Consider the following 20,091-nt stretch of genomic DNA (forward strand, 5'->3'; position numbering starts at 1 on the left):
TAAGAGTTCATTTTGTGTTTATTAGAATAAGCAGATGTAGGAGGTTGATGTAATGTGGAAGTCAAAGTGTGTAATTTGGTGGTTTGTAAGTCACAGGTCTCCAGTCACTGATGAGCAGGTGTTCGCAGTGCTAGCCTTCAATCTGTGACTGTCACTAATGCCATCTTATGTAGCCTAGAACTTCGGTGGAAATATGTAGCACATCTTTAAATTCCCAGGAAATAAAGGTAGCTCCTTCACTGCCCTATCACTATGATTTTCATAAATATATTGAGCACTGGCTGTATACCAGGTAATTTTATATTCTTTCTAATCCTTATAAGAGTTAGTCGCTCAGTCATGTCTGACTATAAAAGCACTGTGTGTGCTCAGTTATGTCTGACTCTGCGACCCCATGGACTGTAGCCTGCCAGGCTCCTCTGTCCATGGAATTCTCCAGGCAAGAATACTGGAATAGGTAGCCATTCCCTTTTCCAGGGGATCTTCCCTACCTAGGGATTGAACCCAGGTCTCCTGCATTGCAGGCAGATTCTTCACTGTCTGAAGCCAGCAAAGATTCCATAAGGCAATATGTCCACTTTGTAAATAACAAATCTTGAGGTTCAGCTAAGTCAATTGGTTTGACCAAGATTTTCTGACCAGGTAGAGAGAGTGAGTGTATAAATATAGTTCTATAAAACTTGAAGATTATGCATCTTATTTTAACTGACTGCAAAGCCCCTCTTGTAACTAAAGTAAGTGAATGTTTGCTGGAAGTAATAACATAGCAAATACTAATTTAGCTTTAACATCAGATACTGTTCTAAGTACTTAATGCATATTGACCCATTTAATTCTTGCTATAGCCTTATATAGTAGGAATTACTATCTTCATTTTGCAGATGAGGAAACGGAGGTACTGGGAAGTTAAATAAACTGAGCCAGATTATGAACCAGTTAGTTACAGACCAGCTTACAAACAAAGCAATATGGCTTTGCATTCTGGGCTTAACTACTAGGTAAAAGAATAGGAACTTCTTGAATTATTAATATTTTAAAGGCTTAACTAAAAAAGTATGGTTTGATTTTCTACAGTAATTTGCCAAGATATGTACCCAAATGTATGCCCTGCTAAACATTAATCAAAATATTTCAAAAAAATTTCAGAGCCTGAAGCAAGTAATAATAATGAATAGTAGTAAAAATAGCTGTTAAAATTAATTTTACATCTATAATGCGCCCTGGCACTATGCCAGATGACTTACAGATGTCATCTCATATAACATTTATAATAGCAGTTTCATTATTTCTAGATAACAGAATAAATTACTGAGGCCCAGAGAATTCCCTGGTGGCTCAGTCAGTAAAGAATCTGCCTGCAACACAGGAGACCCAATTCAATCCCTGGGTCGGGAAGATCCCCTCAAGAAAGAAATGGCAACCCACTCCAGTGTTCTTGTCTGGGAAATCCCATAGACAGAAGAGCCTGGTGGGCTACCATCCTTGGAGTCGCAAAGAGTTGGACACAGTTGAGTGACTAAACCATCAGAGAATTTAATTAATGTTTCTCGTGGCACACAGTAAATATATGATATGTCTGGGATAGACTGTTCGCATTCAGAGCCCACATTCTTCATTACCAAACTAGTACTTCATTCTTTCATAATTTTTAGTGGTGGAAAACTTTATCTTCTGAGAACTGACCTGAGTTTTAAAAACCAGCACAAGTCATTTGTGACTAAGCCATTTGTTTTTTGCATTTCAGGGACTTGAGATTAAGAACTGACTTATTGGAAAAGACCCTGAAGCTGGGGAGGATTGAGGGCAGATGCAGAAGGGGATGACGGAGGATGAGATGGTTGGATGGCATCAGCAACTATATAGGCATGAGTCTGAGTGAGCTCTGGGAGTTGGTGATGGACAGCGAAGCCTAGTGTGCTGCAGTCCATGGGGTCACAAGGAGTCACACATGACTGAGTGACTAAACTGAACTGAACTGAGATTAACTTCTGATCAAAAACACCATTTGAAGAAAATACAGGGTGCTTTTCTGTTGTGATCGATAAATTGTCTGAAATCAGTCCCCTAAACACATTTTGTGCACTGGTGGCAACATGGTAATTACAGTCTCCCCAGGTGATGACTTTGGAGGAATGCTCTTCTTAGAGCAAATTTATGCTCTATACTTGACAGACACTGCATGTTAATGAAGGAAATAATGGCTGGACGCTTGCCATGTGCCTCTGGGCTTGTGCCGGGGCTCAGAGGCAGCATCCAAGCATCTATGCAGTCACTGGGTACACTGCTGTATAATGACTGTTGACCACTAACCCACTTCATCATCTGCAGCCCTTTTCTTACAGGGAGAACTTGCATGGCTTTTAATTAATGCATGGTTCCAGAGGATCCACACTATATGTGGTTCGACCCCATACTCTGAATGAAGACTAAGCTGAGCTGGTAACTCTTATGACCTTTTGTGGGAACATGTATCCCTTAAGTGGATGAGGAAGTTACCAAATCTCCATATCCCTTGATTCTGTCTAGGTCAAGACTACCTAACCGTTTCTTTGTTCTCCCAGGTCTTGGTGGAGGTGGCACATAGCATCCTCCATTCCAATATATTGTTCAGAATTAAGTCAGTCATTCTTGGTGAAGAAAATACCGCAGTATGAAGGAGGAGTGGGTGGGGGAAAGCAGAGAGGGGGCAGAAATAGATAAAAGAGGTGGCTTTATTGCACATTTATAGACTGTAACTGGTGTGAACTGACTTCCCCTGCATTTTACAATATGCTTCTTTAAGCAAAATTTCCTCTCCAAACTCAGAAATCTCTGTGGCATGCCTGAGAAGAGTCACCTCCAACTGCTTTACCCTCAACGAACTAACTAACTGTCTCGCTCGACAGTTAGAAGCAAGCTTGTTGGAAAATAGTGTTTCTAGAGCTTCCAAAAACACATAGTAGATTTTTTTTTCTTGGCAAAATCTGTCAGCCAAGTAGGGAGGAGTCCATGATGAAAGTTAAAATTTGGATGTGATAACTCTTAAAAGTAAAATTTGTGTATTTCCGAATGCCTCCTTTCAAAAAAAAAAAAATGCTTTTCATATGGAGCTATTCTGTTGAGAATATTATTGAATGCAGCTGATTGAAGAAAAAGCACTTAATTTGGAGGGCAAGATCTCTGTTAGAACAGGGAAGGAAATAGTCTGGGATGATCATTTCTCCCTTAAATTGAGAGAAATGCTAATTACTAATAGAATGAAATGGAGACCTAAGGGTAAGAATTTTTTTCTTTCTTTTTAACCAAAGGAGTTAGAAAAATGTCTCAATAGATGAGAGCCAGAAAATAAAATAACAAACAGTGAATAATGATAGAAAGCTACTTGCTATTATTATTAAAAACAATAGTCACTAGGTCTGATCTCATACTGCTGCTGCTGCTGCTAAGTCGCGCTGTGTGACCCCATAGACAGCAGCCCACCAGGCTCCACCGTCCCTAGGATTCTCCAGGCAAGAACACTGGAGTGGGTTGCTATTTCCTTCTTCAATACATGAAAGTGAAAAGTGAAAGTGAAGTCGCTCAGTCGTGTCCAACTCTTGGCGACCCCATGGACTGCAGCCCACCAGGCTCCTCCGTCCATGTGATTTTCCAGGCAAGAGTACTGGAGTGGGGTGCCATTAAAATCCTGAAAGTAAGGTCTTCTTTCCCCCATTAGATAAAGGAAGAGCAGAGATGCATAGCAGAAACATAATTAGAGCTGGTCACCCAGCAAGGAACTGGCAAAGTTGAGATTTAGCCCAAAGACTAAATTCCCAGCTCTTTGCCACTCCTCTGAAGGACTTGAAAGAGAACTTGAGAAGTGAATTACAGTGTTCTGATTACCATGGCTTTGTTGGAATGGCCGCCTCCTTGAAACTCAATGGTCCCAAAAGCATCGGTAGGGCTGAGTTGAGTGTGCTTGCTGATGGACCACTTCTCAGACTGGATGTCATTTCGAGAGAGGCGACTTTCGTTTTTCTCATTCTGAAGAACCGAGATACTGGGAGTGAGGCCAACATGCTGGCCTATTAGACGCCCACAGCAACACCTATAATGTAAGAGGTCAAAGTGAACCCCTTGTATTAGTGACAACTGGAATATACACTTAAGGCAATCTGCTGGAGAAATCTACAAACTGTAGCAAGCCAGCAAGTCAGTTTTCAGGTGGAAACCATATGCAGCATACCTGACAAATGGTGAACTCAGGATTTACGTGACAAATTAATACACTTCTCTGGCCCTTCCTCATTTTGCTCTAGCTGTAATGTGCCTCCCGTCTTTCTGAACCAGCCCCCTTTCACAGCAGCCATATTCTTCAGGACTGGAACCTAATAACGAAAGCCCTGTAGATTTTTCTCCTTCTCACTCCTCCCATCTATTAAATCTTGCACAAAGGCCACTGAGCAGCTTTAAGGGGAGAATTTTAACAGGCACATTTAAATAAGGACTCTCAATCATATGTGAGTAAGAACCTGTCTTTTCCCAATTGACACTCATTGTCAAACATCCAATTCTGAGAATAAAAATTTGCAACTTAAGTTTTCTTGAAGAAACAAGAAAAAAATATTCACAAGATATCTGAAAACAAAATTTGTTCCTTATATCATGAAAACGTTGCTTGTACTTAACTACTAGCACAACTATGACTATTAGCAATAATACTGATATGTAGTTACCATTTATTAAATACAAACAGTGTGACATTCACGGTATGGGTACAGTATTATAGTTTTAAAGGTATTCAAGGTTGAAAAGCTGGTTTATATGATTCCAGAGTTTATATTTTAAACTACTTCATTATATTGTCTTTTCATAAAGGCACTTCCAGATACGCATATATTACTTTATCCCAAATGCTTCACACTTTCTATACTTTTGATCATCAGGAAGTAAGTAGAATTTTAAAAATGTTCTTGAATAGAAATCTGAAGGCCTGCAGTCTAATCAGTAATCTGCTAGGAGTATCTCATTTAAAAGTCTCTTTAAAAAAAAAAAGTCTCTTTTTTTCGCTGTAGCTGAGCATGTTGGTAAAAACTACCCATTTTGATGAAATGCTGGAAAGGGAAACCACAGTAAATATAAATAAATAAATATATATATACGAGAGACTGAACTGAACTGAACTGCACTGAACTGATAAATATATATATATAATCCATTCTTACAATGATGAACTCCCTTCCTGAGGGTGTACCTGTTATTTTGTACAGGCTCTTAAAGAATTAACTACAGGCATGCCATATTACATGGTGTGTATATATAAGATTGTTTCAAAGATGTTCAGTAACAATGAAATCTCTTGCAATGGATAGTGACTGCTATCATAGTTTTATTCCCATAACTGCTACTTCAAGTTCTTGCTACATTATAAAGACAGCAAGCTTACCTATGGGGGTCTTTGGTGCTGGGGATGATGTGAACACATTCTCTTTTATAAAAGGCTCTTTCTATCCAGGACTTCTGAGCCTGAAAAAAAGGAAGAGGAAAGGGGAATACAGCCTTTAAGTATTTTTGACTAGAAAGCAAAATTCCATAAACACTTAACAGACTAATATCTCATAAACTGAATTGAAATTGTTTACTTCACACATAAATGCTGTATATAACAAAATCCCTTACTATCAGAATCTGCTGATTAGATTTTTAACGTAATAATATGAGAGTTAAAGGAAAATGACCATAATAAAAAATGCTCAGGTTCATAATGACTTCCGAAGAACAGAAAAATAATGCTATTTACAGAGAAAATGAAAGTTATAGAGCAGTAACCCTTTAGATAACAAGTATTAGTGGAAGGAAGAAATATACCTAAATAATCATAAAGTTTTCATGGCCGACACTTTCATCAGATTTTCTTTATAGAAAGAAAGAAAAATGGTGAGGAAATTACATAATTTGAGTCCTAATCCATCACCATGCTTTTACTAAAATCCAAATTATCAGTGCTTGAATATGGAAGGGGAAAAAGGAGATGGAAACATAAGGAAGATAAATGTCTTAATCACAATCAGAAATTTCACAGGTAATGCCTTTGGAAGGAAAGTAGATGCCACATTTTTTGGCATCTCACATGCCTTTCAGCACACAAAATACAGCTTCTTAGAATGAACATTGTTGGGACTGTCCACACAGCAGCCTGCCCACTGAGATCAGGTTCCCAGAAGGATAAAGCAAGTTCCAACAAACTGTACCATCTTTGTTCCAAAACAGTGTCCATCCTTCATCCCTTAACCCCTTTCTTTACCAGCATTTGAAACAGTATAGGAATCTCCTATGAAATCTAGTAAACTACTCAGAAGATTCCTTCTCTAAGCGAATGGTTAAGATAGAAGTTGGTAGAGTACCATGTAATGTTATTTCCACATGGTGTCATCTTCCATCTAACCCAGGATCAGAACAAAATTCCTACTTTGAAAATATACAGAGAGTTTGGGATTGACATATACACATTACAATTAATATATTTAAAATGGATCACAAACAAGGAGCTACTTTCCTGTGTAGAGCATAGGAAACTCTGCTCAATATTCTGTAACAACCTAACTGGGAAAAACATTAGAAAAAAGAATAGATACATGTATATGTATAACTGAATCAATTTGTTGTATACCTGAAATTAACACAACATTGTTAATTAACTGTAAAGTAAAGTGAAAGTCACTCAATCGTGTCTGAATCTTTGGACCCCATGGACTTTCCAGTCCCTGGAATTCTTCAGGCCTGGTGTTGGAGTGGGTAGCCTTTGCCTTCTCCAGGGGATCTTCCCAATCTAGGGATCGAACCCTGGTCTCCTGCACTGCAAGCAGATTCTTAACCAGCTGAGCCACCAGGGGAGCCCAAGAATACTGGAGTGGTAGCCGATCCTTCTCCAGGGGATCTTCCTGACCCAGGAATGGAACAGGGGTCTCCTGCATTGCAGCCAAATTCTTTATCAGCTGAGTTAAGAGGGAAGCCCTAATTAACTATATTCCAATATAAAGTAAAAAGTTAAAAAAATACATACAGGGCCAAAGTGCAAACAAGCTGTTTACTTGGCCTGTCTCAATGACCAACATTGACTGTTTCAAGTCCCTGTTTTGTTGGCTATAACTGATACTAACTCTTCTAAGGACCCAAATGGCTGTATAAGTTGTGCTAAGGTCTTTGTCCTCAGCCCCTTAATACTGCATCTCTGTCCTCTTTCACAGTGGAGTCTATGTGAGCATGTGGCACTGAAGGCAGTAGTTGTCTTAGATGCATAACAAAGCACATTTTGAAAGTAGCAACACAGGGAATGCTTGAGGGGTACAAAGGACCAGCATCCTGTTTCAGTCATGGTTACAATCAGGTCGCAGAATTTCTGAGTGCTTATGCACTGTCCAGATGTAAAGGAGCAGCTGCTCTGCCGCAGAGATCCTGGGTCCAGGTGGCCCTCTGCACTGTCATACCACAAAGGTAACATTTGCAGTTCTGTTTGTCATTTTGGCATGGAGAAAGATTCAGTGTCTATTCTCAAAGTTTTTCTTCTAAGAAATGTAGGAAAAACTAGTGGCTACATCTTTGCAGCAGAAATAAGCTTAGCAGCATAGATAACCAGTCTTTATCTTCGTATAAAGCCTGTAAGTTAAACTATTCATAGGCTGTGATTTTTTTTCCTAGAAACTGAATACTTTCTTTGATAATATCTCTTGGCAGATAGATGGTAAAAATATTCCTCTCTGGACATCTGAAACCAACTTTCCCTACACCTTGGGGAGCAGAAAAGGGAGAGCATACTTTCACTTTTGGGGGGCCCACTTTGGCTGGCATTCAGAAGGATCTTTTGGGAAAGCATCTGGGAATTTTAGGGAGTGCTGATCAATACTCTTTGAGAGAAAGTAGGAATGGCAGTATGATGGGTAGAGAATGATGTCTGCAGTTAGAAAAGTGGTATGAATGAGACTGTAGCTTCAACAAAGTCATATAATTTCTCTGATCCTCAGTTTTCCTCATTTATAAAAATGGGCACAACCATAATGCCTGAAACACAGAGTTGTTATCATGATTTAGGTAGCAAGTTTTCACTTCAAGAAGAGGAACCAGTCTTAACGCTGGTCTGGTACTAAAAGTTCAGATAAAGGTTTAAGTGAGAAACACTATTAAATTGCCATAGCAGATCTGACCTAAATTGATTTTCTGTCACACTGGAGATGATATGCTCCCAGAAGGCCTGACTGTCTATAGACAAGATATCTAGATATGTATTTAACTTCTCTGAGCCTTTTCTATAACACGAGGATAATCATAGCTACTTTTGAAAATTGTATTAATCAAAGTAGATGATTCAGGGTAAGCATCTGGCACTTAGTAGGTGCTCAGTAGTTAATAACAATGCCTAACTTTTATTTGGGATTTAGCATGTGCCTGGAATTGTGCCTTGTATGTATTATCTCCATGGAGCCTTATAAGAACTCCATGGAGGAATTACTACTATTATGTTGTGTCTGTGTGAGATGTAGCAAATTAGAAGATAGACTTTGAACTTGAGCTGTCTGACTCCAGAGTTCATACTCTTATCCACTCTGCTCAACTGTCTCTCCAAATTAGACATTATTGGTATTAAAATAACCTAGATCTGGGCAGGCCTGGGAATGCCCTTGGAGAGGCATGTCTGAGAACCAGTTCACACTTGCACCTTTCCCCTACTTATATCCTCCTTCCAGTTCCCGCAAATGAAGTAATCAACACTCTACTCTCTCTTCCTCGCACCCTGAGGTCAAGGAATGAGGTGGGACATTAGGCAGACACAAGAATGTGAGAAAAGTAAAAGAAGGGGGTATCATTATAATGGCTACAACAAAGAAATGTAATCACACAGGACTCCCGACTTGAGAATTTCAAGGGCAGCTCCATTATTTCTCTCACTTACAGATCCTGGTTCCATGGAAGGCCCTAGAAGCTTTACTCGGATGGCGTGTAGTAAGACTGACTGCATATGGATTGCTAACTTGTTTGTTGTGTTTAAGAAATTTGACTTGCAAGCGGTTTAGCAACTTAATTACCTTCCCAAAGGTGAAAAGTTACCTCACTGTCAGCCAAGGGATTAAGGATCAGTTTCTACTTCTCATTATTACCAAACTAACAATTTCTCTTACAAAGGCATAGAAAATTGGGAGGGGGGGAAAGGAAATGTAAAAATTTTTTCTATCATTCATAATTGAATTGGATTCTTTTTTTGAGAAAGAAAACATAATATATAACAGAAAGAGTACATGTATAACACACAAATTAGGAATTCTACCAAACATCATGTACTAAATAGGAGAAATTTACTATGCTTTACTGTGGGCTTTACTTTACTGTGCTTTTATTCAGTCTTCAATGCAGATGGATATTAGAATTTTAAAATCATTTTCCTGGCATATTTGGGGTATAATCATGATTTAACTTGTCCTCTAAACTAATTCCCTTTTCCTTTGTTCAAAGGCTTTGAACTACTCTTTGTGAAGCTTTATACTTGGCCGCAACATCCAACTAAGTTGGGTTAGAATGGCTATTCTTGATGTTAGAAAGCATAAAACAGTTTGGACATGCCATGTTTCTAGTTGACCCTAATTCTCTTCTAATGCAAAACTTCAACAGTGTGCCCGAAAATCTTTTCTTTTAAAACATGCTTTGGAGGACTCTTGTACTCTTAGAAAAGGTGACTGCTATCAGCCCTTAGAAACCACTTTTTTAAAGGTAGAACAGTCACAAGACCATGGCTGAGTTTGTAAAGGGCTATTTTCTTTCTTGTCTTTCTGTATTATCAGTCATGTGTGATGTATAATAAGGAAGTGTTTTTCAAAGGCTAATAATTAAAAGACATTTTTTTCAAAATAAAAATAAGGACATTCACCTTTCAAACAAAGTATATTACCCTCAAAGAATAAAGTACATATGAATTTTGAAAGTCAATTGTACAATAAAGCATCAAAATGATAGGAAGCAAATAAAGAAAAAAAATTAAGTTGTTTCATTTAACCAGTTTCAACTGTTTTTCACAAAGACTCTGCTATAAACGTTAGTCCCTCAAACTTCCGTGACTCTTCTTACCACCTACTCCCCACTCACTATAGAGTTAAGACCTTCTCCAGCCAGGAATCATATCTAAACCTGCCTCCAGAGAGCCTCGGAAACTGCTATTGCAATCCCCCCGTTGGGAGAGCAACTTCACAGAAGGACGCCAACCCAGACCAATAACTGCACATTAGAAAAGAAAAAGTAAAAAAAGAGTTCACTAACTTCTTAGGAACAAATTATGAGCAAAATTTTACTACGTTCCTCATTTTGAGACTCTCAGGTTTAAAATTTACACTCTGCCCTAATCAGAACAAAATACCAGAGACTTCAAGGTACTGAACGCCTGTGCTCATTTTTACCTTTTGCTTTTCCTCAACATCTCCCTGGCAGTCCCTGGGTCTTCCTCTAGATGCCCAGATCCAATACTGGAAAGCTGAACAAGAAGAAAATGAGCTGAAATAATTTTACCTGAGCACTGACTCTGAGTGGTGGCAAAGGCAGTCCCACGAGCAGCTCCTGTTGCTTTCATTTTGCTGCATCTGGGGTTGGTCATCCCGTTAATAATGCTCTTATGACCGCCCACCGGAAAAAAAGTCACTTGCCGGGCTCTTCCCCCAAGAGACGTTTCAAGTAAGCAATGAACTTGGGCAGATTAGCCCCTTGGAATGTGCTGCTTTGGGATTAGCCTCACTAAGAATCCCATGGACATTCCCTTGCAGCCCTCAAACACTGCTTGATTTGAACATCTAATCTGACGCCAGAAGAAAAACAAATCCCCGGAGAGATCGGATTTAACTGGCACAAGTCCTGACAGGCTCTCCCCCCTTTCCTTTTTCCATTTTCAGAGCGAAGCCTTGTGAAAGTGTGATAAGGTGTTCTGAGTTCTGAAAAGTTCAACTTTGGAAAGCAAATCCTTCTAAGGAAACAGTATATTAATGTTCCAAGTGGTTTGAGCACACAAGCAGCATTGTTCATTCCTCCCCAAAGGATGGAATGATAGCATTTCTTTAAAGAGGAACTGCTAAAAACTTCGAATGTTTCAAAAGAATAGTTGAGTCCCTGAATGTGAACCCAAGGAGAATAAAGTTGGGGTTTATCAGTGATGTTCCACAACTTCTGAAATGTCAATAAATAATAATAATAAAACTGATCACACGTCTTACCCTGCAGCCCCTCCCCCACAACTGTAACTGTGTGACTAGAAACCTACACTCCCCCGCTTCCCTATTAAGAAAAGATGAGCTGGGACTGTTATAGCACATGGATGCAGGCTGCAAGCAGCGGCTTTGTGATGTGCTTATCTGGGGGTGGGTGGGGCGGAGGTGAAGGCAACTTAGAAGGTCTTGCTCACACAACACAAAAGAACTCTTTCAAATATCTTCCAAGAGTAAGTTTTTTAGAGAACAGTATTTCTTAGCTAGATAAGTGAATAAACCGGGAAGAAGAGAGTTCAACTTTCATCAAGGCAAAAATATTTTTTAAAAAGTGAGTATGCAAACACTTCATCTCCAAAGGACTTATCTCTTCTTGCAGATGGAATTCAGAGCTGAGAGGTGTGTTTGTTATCAACTCTGTGGGCTGCGTACCTGTGAGGACAGTCGCACTTTGAGCTTCATTTTCCCACAGTCTCCCGTCAAAGTGCCTGTATGTGTTACGGGGGCACTCCCTGAGAGTCACAGTGTGAACTGGGTAACTTATTTCTATCTCTGATCAGGATCAGGTCCACAACTTTCTCCCTGCCTTTCTGCAACTTCCAGGATGGATCTTTCAAACCCCCCATCTTCTGGTCTCTCACTTACCAAGGTTTCTCTGGAGATAGCAGGTAACAAATTACTAAATGACTTTCAACTGAGTAAACATTACAATAAGCAAAATGCAAATGAATCATCAGACTGAACGTTAGCATTAAACACTAAATGGAGAAGTCCCTTTGACAGTCTTCAGGAGTTAGCTCCAGAATAATATGTAATGATGACCTTAATAATATGCATACCCTTACTTCTATGCAGCTGTAACACTCCTCTGCCTTTATTCTTAAGGAATCAACAGAGATGTGAGCACACAAAGGTGTTCACTGCAACATTTTTTATAATACAGAAAAACTGGAAACAAAAATCCCTCAGTGGGAGGCTAATTAAACTATAGTTCATGCTGTTTGATGATCACAAGTTTCAGAAGACTATGTAATCACATAGAGAAATATACATTTTTTCACTATTAGCTGAGAAAAGCAGGACAAAATTGTAAGTAGAGAATGATTACAAATTTTAAATAGATACAGAGATGGAATTTTTTTGTTTTGCTTTTTTATATTTTCCTAAGTTTTCTTCTGTAACTCTATATTTATAGTCATTACAGTATATTCTTTGTGGCCAGAAGACTTCCAGGTTTTTTTCCCAACTGTTAAGCACGATCTATTGATAATGGGGCACAGAGAGAGGGGGAGGAGAGAGGGAAGGAGGGAGGGAGGAGCAGGGAAGAGAACAAAGAGGAGGAGAAGGAGGAAAAGGGGGAGGGCTGGCTGGCCGGCAAGGATCTGAGAGACACTGACCTAGCAGTTGTAGATTATGAGACTAAAATTGGTTACAGATAATCCTATGTCAGAAATATTTGAAAAATTCAGCTTTCTCCTCTTCCATCTTCACTAGACACTACTTCAGTTCTTCATCTGACTTGAGTTCAGTCAGATCCACACTGTCTTGTAAATATTGCCCATGTATTTTTTAGTCCTATTTTCTCCAGTCTTACTTATTTTTTGTTGTTGTTTTCTTTTTGCTTATTTTTCCTTTCTAGAGAGAAATATTTGATAGGGACAAGAATATGAGGCACCTTCCATGAACTTTACACCAAAGACAGAAATACTGTCACCAGAACCACAAGCATTCTAAGTGAACAAGGAAGCCCCAGGTAAACTCAGCACAGCATTTCTTTCCTATAAGGTTACCGATGAGCTTCAGGACCCTGTGATTTGAGAAGGTAATTAGTTCCAAAGAGATTTTAGCTCTGGGCCACATTGTCCATGAGGATATTTTAAAAATCCTATTCATTACCCAACAATGCAACTCCAGCTCCTGACAGGATACTTCAGGAGCCTCTTTCAGATGTAGTTTAGAAAGAATATAATTTGAATACTAACAAGAGGAAACCACAAGTGTAATGCAAACTGTGGTTATTCTTCACTCCTATCTTTATGTAATGACAGATGACCTTATTCTCCCAATTCATTATTAAGTAAAATGATCACACTTGAATATATTAAAAAGTTTCCACTGGTACATAACTCAAGTTGAAAAAATGAAATCAGATTCTCTACAAGCATAAACTAAATTTTGACAGGGATGATTTGTATTTCATTTTTATAAAGATGTACAAATCACTCTATTCTGTGATGTCTACACTTCACAACAACAACAAGAGCATGATATAGAGGAGAGCTCAGTAAACATTTTCTGTAAAGTGCCAGATAGTAAATAATTTAGATTCTCTGTGCGTCACACGGTCTTCGTCACAACACTCAACTCTGCTGTTGCGGCACAAAAGCACTCGTAGGTCATGAGCATGGCGGCATTCCAATAAAACAAGCAGTGGGCTGGAACGGGTGTGTACTAATCAGTCCGTGCAAACAGAGAAAGGGGGTAGCCTGATGGGGCAGCAGGGGAAGGGGTGATGGTCCTAAGCACCAGGCTTCCATGGTACCAGCACTAGCCTTTCTTGGCTCTTCCTCAAGCATGTCAGGGCTCTGCTTCTTCCTCTACGTCCTCAGGTGCCTCTACTTCTGTTTTTCTTTCCACCTGGACAGCTGCATCCTCAGATCACCCACACTTGCTGCATCAGCACACTAGGACCACCTGAGTCATCATTCTCTACTTCTCTACTCCAGCTTCCCTTTCTTTTCCTCAGGTCTTCACATTACCTAGTCTTCATGTATTTATTGTCTATGTCCATCACTAGAATGTAAGTTCCTGAGGGCAGTGATTTTATTTTGCTAGTGCTGTCACTCCAACACCGAGAGCTATGTTTGGGATGGAGTCAGCTCACACAGGTGACTTAGGGACAACATTTGATTTACTTGATTTACATCAATTCCTCACCTGTAAGATGATGACATCAGATAGACTGGACTCATGTTTCCTAAAGGTGGCACCCAGATGCATTCTTCTTTTAACAGTTGGATTTATAATAATATGTAATATTTAAGCAATGGCTAAACCTATAATTTAACAAATATTACTGTTTGGAGACATCATATGTTTTCTTTTATGGAGTTATGAAAAATGAATCCATTAAAATATTTAATAAATTAGATTAAAAATTATGATGGTATCACATAAGCAAGGGAAGTTTGGGAAACACAAGACCAATTTCTCTTAAATATTCCTTGTTTGTATTCTAATGTATGTAAATAAATGTATTGTGTTCTCTAATATTCAGAATTGCCATTGACCTATAAAGTAAAATAGTGCCAGGGAAACATGACAAAGCCAGCTGCCTCTGAAGCACAATATCATCAACATAGTTTTCTTAAACCAATCAATCAGGACACCCCTTGGTCAATACTCTTCTTTGGTTTCCCATCCTCAACAAGATGAGACCAGTTCAGTATTTAAAAATGTTCAGGATCTGCCTCTGAACTATCTATTCAAGTCACTCCATCTCCCTCCAATCTCTCAACACATGATGTTCCAGTACACTAGGTTATTGCTTGTTTCCCTAATGCACCGTGCTGTGCCATGCTCCTCAACCGTTGAATATGCTGGCCCATTCACCTGGAAGGCTAGGTTCCTGCTTCTATGCTGAGCAAACACCTGTTTATTCTTCCAAACTCTGTACAAAACACTGTATTCTTTGACAAGCTTGGCTGACAACCGCCAGACAGAATGAATTACCACAACTACCAATCCACTTCCATACCTTGCTCACACTTCCATTAGGAGAAAAGTCATATAATTTTAAAATTATTTGTTTTCATGTCAAAATTTATAACCCCCCACTGCCTATTTCTGCTACAAACACACAATATTCTGAGTCTATCACTGCATAACTGCAGTTTTGTGTCCTCCTGTTTTTAACATTGTTTCTGTGGAAATATCAATTTCTCATTCCTAATTAGTCAGAGTTAGAGAAAAATTATTTGTGAGCTATTTACACTAAATTATTTTAATTACTATAATTAGCATATAAATTATTAAATTATTTGTACTAAAATTCACTTTATAGCCTCTAAACTTAAATCATATACTCCATAACATGAAGTTAAATTAGATTATATTTTTATCACTAGTTAGGCAAAAAGTTCAATAAATCATGCTTTACAATTATAACTGAAACTCATCTTTTGTCTGTAGGTCATACTGCATAAATTTATCCTAAATACATGCAGAATTTTACATAGATTTACTATGAACATACACGAATGTTAATCTCACAGAATTTTTGTAAACAAAAATATATATCGCATTTCTTTGAAAAATTGTCGCATTTCTTTCTTTGAAAAATTGTTTCATTATAAATCAGTAAATTATTGCATGGCAGTAATATATTATAGTTATAAAGTATTTTACAGTTTACAAATGCTTCCTCACATAGTATTTTATGCAATATTCACAAAAAACCGGGGCCTACAGAGGTTTAGTCTCTCACTTAGTTGTACATCAGCTATTGGCTCAGCCTAATGGAGCCAAAGTCCTTGTGCTTCTATAGGACACAGAAGGTACAGAGAACCCTGCATGCTGTATGTTCCAGGTCTAATTTTAGGGATGCTGAGTCACTTTTGCCTTCTTTGTGGTGGGATAAGTGTGTTTTAATTATTCTTATCTTAATAAAAAAATATATATATATATACACTTCATCAAGCCTAAAAGACTGCTGAAAAAATTGAAATGAGGATATAGACTTCTATTTCAAAAGTATCCTATTTATGATCAAGGATTAGACATTTGCTTGAATATAATTGCTGTTTCCATACATGGTGACATAAAAAATTTAAAGTCCCACACATACTTTCAGCAACTTTACTGCCTTCATTGACCAAAAAGCATAACTACAGCGGAGTCAGCCATATAAAACTGGTTTAGGCTGCAAGTGTGGGAAATAGAACTTTGTTTTCTGTCAAGTAAATGCAGAGCTAGGGTGATGTAATGTCATCCTTTAAGTCCTTAATTCTATTTAGCTTTCACAATTCATTCCAGCACCATTCTTATTTTGTCAGAAGCCAAAGAAATGTGCTGAATCATGAAATTGGTACATTTTGTTATGTAGAAACACAGAGTTTATGTGATAAATAATATCATAGGTTCAGAGGCTGATTTTTATTTTGTGTCTTTTGCTCTGGGAGGATGAAGATGTTAAGAAGAAAGTGACAATGGATAAGTAGCTGTACTTCTATTTGCAGTAGAGTTCTCATATAAGGATTAACTACTTAGGAAATCAGTCTCTCTCTTATTTTTATTATTTTCAGCTTATCATCAGTCCTAATTACTTTAAAGTATTTTGGGTAAAGAAACAGATTCATCTTAATCAATGAGTGATTAAGTTCAGTTCAAACTCTTTATCCTCACAAGGTATAGACAAATTTGGCTGCAGGATTTTATTTCTGAAATCCTGATTTTCTTTATCCATTCAAAGGCAGAGCCTAGTGGAAGCATGGCTGATTAAAAGTCCCGTGACACGCATCATAGCCATGTCTTATTGAGTCATTTAAACTTGGGGGAGGACTTACTCTTGGTGATCTTCTAGGTCAAGCTCTGTTCTCAGAGCTAAGGATTATGGGAATCAGAACCTGACAGCACTGTCATTGGCTCCTTATTAATGTGTACAAGATTGGTGTAGAGGTTACTCTTCTTAAATAAGGGAGTATTTTGTTTTAATTTTTACAAATTCATGAAACCATTATTCTTTTTATAACAAACAAAAATGTAACAGAGCACAGTTTTGTGCTTACTGAGCACAAAGCACATAAGGAGATTTGAATTAATAAATAATCCCTGAAAGAATTCTCCCCAGACTCCAACCATTCTTAAGAATGCCTCTGGTTTAGCAATCTGGCACACATGTCAAGTCCTAATTCTTTTTCAATAAGACTTCAAGTATTATTAAGACATTTCACAATTAATAACTTGACATTTCTGGTTCTGCCATTGAGAGAGTTTTCAAGACCAGAACTTTGTGTTCTCTTGCCCTCATTTCCAACCAAATGATAAATCAAATTCTGAGGATCATTCCCATCAGAATATGCAGTCTGCCCACAATTTGCAATTTTTTTAACCTAACAATCAAGAATTACTTAACTGGAGAAACTGAGGCCAAATCAAGACCATTTTTTATCATCAAAAGTGAGTTATAAGCAGATTGGTCTAGCAATGCAACTGTAAAGCTATTCCTATTACTCTCTGGAAATGAAAAATTATTAGATATTAAGTTGTGCTTAGTTACTTCAGTCATGCCCAACTCTCTGCAATCCCATGGACCATGGCCTGCCAGTTTCCTCTGTCCATGGGATTCTCTCGGCAAGAATACTGGAGTGGGTTAACGCAGCATAAATGTATTTCTGTGTGATAGTCATCTTTCTCTGTCAAATTACTAGATTCTCAAGCAGAAAATAGAGCCATCCACATAAATTCAGCCTCTGGTTATGTGGTACTAATGTGATAGTTTAAAGCTTTCAATGTTATTAGCTTCTATATATTGGCAATGCATTTCCTTACATACTCCCTACCAAATCCTATATCTTTTGACTTATTCCTACCTTAGTATGTTAATATAAAATTTCTCTGCAAGACTTTAGGTCCTGGAAGATACTAACACATTTATTAGTTTTCTCTAAATATATTTAAACTTGATGCACATAGAAATGAACAAAAATTCAAAAGTAGGTATAAAAAATGTTAGTAAGTAGTGCAGAAATACATTTAGTCTCTAAACTGTATTCCATTGGATAGCAATGTGATTTTTTTCTCCTATTTTCTTAGCATCTCATCCTCCCTCTGATGTAGAGAGTTCATTCTTTGGATATTTGATGTCAAAATGAATTTCTGATAGCAAAACACTTTTGAAAGAAGCTATGCTGATGAAGCTATTTTTAAAAATGGATTGTGCTGGCTTTCTAATTGGTCCCCTTAATTCATTCTCCACTCGAAAACAGTGATCATTTTTTCCTCTTAATTAATAGACTTTAGACCTTAGAGAAGTTTTAGGTTAAAAAAAAACAAAACTGACCAGAAGTACAGAGAGTTCTCAAGTATCCCCTCCCTCTACTTCTTCCCATGGTTTCCCATATTATTTGACATCTTGCATTGCTGTGCTGTATCTGTTCCAAATGATGAACTGATAATGATATATATTCATTAACTAAAGTTCACAATTTACTTAGGTTTCACACTTTGTTTTGTACAGTTCTATGGGTTTTGCCAAATGCATATCATGTATAAATCATTGCAATATCATATTGAATAGTTTTATTAATGTTCTTTTAAAAGATACATTAGCTCATGGCATTCCATCTCCCTTCCCCCATATCATTCAGTGACTTCCATGACTCCTAGAATAAAATTGACATTCCTTAGCAGGTCTCACATGCCTCGCACAGTCACATCCCACTTACTACCTCCATCCAGGCCAACCTTCTTTCAGATCTACAACTGATCCATATAAAAAAGTCAGAAGAATAAAACTGTCATGATAGAATTTAGTCTTTAATTTGAGTACTGCTTTGTGATGAGATACAAACAAATAATATTTATGACCTGGTTGGAGGAGGTTGTGAATGATTTGACATCCACATTTCTGAATAAATTTTTAGAAGTAGCAATTCTCCACAGATTTGTTTAATTTGATAATGTGATGTATTTTAAGATTCCTGTTTGGCATATGAGAGAGAAGTATGATAAAGATTTTGAAAGTAATTAGTAAAGACATTAATTACTGAAAATCATGGAGCAGACTATCTCAATTCATTTATTAATATAAACTCCAAACCCTAAATTTTCAAGAGACCATAGGTCCCTTTCTCCAATATCTAGTAGAAACCTAACTTCTTCCTGGTGAATGGCACCCTGCTTCTAGCTGGTGATAAAATGGCAAATGAAAATCATAAATATGCACACTGACGTGAAATTTCTGACTCTGGAAGGCTTTTCTATGTGTTTCTATCTGTGACCAGCCTTTAAAACTGTCACTATAGGTAAAAGCCATCATATCATGGCAAATAGATGGGGAAACAATGGAAACAGTAACAGACTTTATTTTTTGGGGCTCCAAAATTACTGCAGACGGTGACTGCAGTCATGAAACTAAAAGACGTTTACTTCTTGGAAGAAAAGCTATGACAAACCTAGAAAGCACATTAAAAAGCAGAGACATTACTTTGCCAACAATGGTCCATATAGTCAAAGTTATGGTTATTCCAGTAGTCATGTATGGATGTGAGTGTTAGGCCCTAAAGAAGGCTGAGCACTGACGAATTGATGCTTTTGAATTGTGGTGCTGGAGAAGACTCTTGAGAGTCCCTTGGACTGCAAGGAGATCAAACCCGTCAATCCTAAAGGAAATCAATCCTGAATATAAATTGGAAGGACTGATGCTGAAGCTGAAGTTCCAATGCTTTGGCCATCTGATTCAAAGAGCCAAATCATTAGAAACAACCTTGAAAGTGGGAAAGATTGAAGGCAGGAGGAGAAGGGGATGACAGAGGATGAGATGGTTGGATGGCGTCACTGATTCAATGGACACGAGTTTGAGCAAGGTCCTTGAGATGGTGAAGGACAGGGAAACCTGGCGTGCTGCAGACCATGGGGTTGCAAAGAGTTGGACAGACTGAGTGGCTGGAAAACAACAAAATAGGTAAAAGTGTAAAATATAATACTGATTTTCACTCACACATACCCACCCAAAATAATACTTTTTTTTTTCAAAAAAGTATTTCTTTTCCTTTCTACATTTTTTGGACATATTAATATGTATACTAATGGAAAAGGTCAGTTTTCATTCCAATCCCAAAGAAAGGCAATGCCAAAGAATGCTCAAACTACTGCACAATTGCACTCATCTCACACGCTA

General features: G+C 37.9%; 1 protein-coding gene across 14 annotated transcripts in view; it reads right to left on the minus strand.

The window, feature by feature from the left end:
* The window catches only part of TRPM3 (transient receptor potential cation channel subfamily M member 3), a 927,399-nt gene that overhangs the window by 297,603 nt on the left and 609,705 nt on the right, over nt 1-20,091 (minus strand). For all 14 annotated transcript variants that reach the window (XM_068974646.1, XM_068974645.1, XM_068974643.1 and 11 more), the window contains exons 2-3: nt 5,405-5,484; nt 3,862-4,066 (exon numbers count right to left, since the gene is read on the minus strand). In XM_068974646.1, coding sequence (XP_068830747.1) covers nt 3,862-4,066; nt 5,405-5,484 — 285 coding nt within the window. The remainder of the gene's footprint in view (nt 1-3,861; nt 4,067-5,404; nt 5,485-20,091) is intronic.

The sequence above is a fragment of the Capricornis sumatraensis genome, chromosome 6, assembly GCF_032405125.1.
Source record: "Capricornis sumatraensis isolate serow.1 chromosome 6, serow.2, whole genome shotgun sequence".
NCBI classification, from domain to species: domain Eukaryota; kingdom Metazoa; phylum Chordata; class Mammalia; order Artiodactyla; family Bovidae; genus Capricornis; species Capricornis sumatraensis.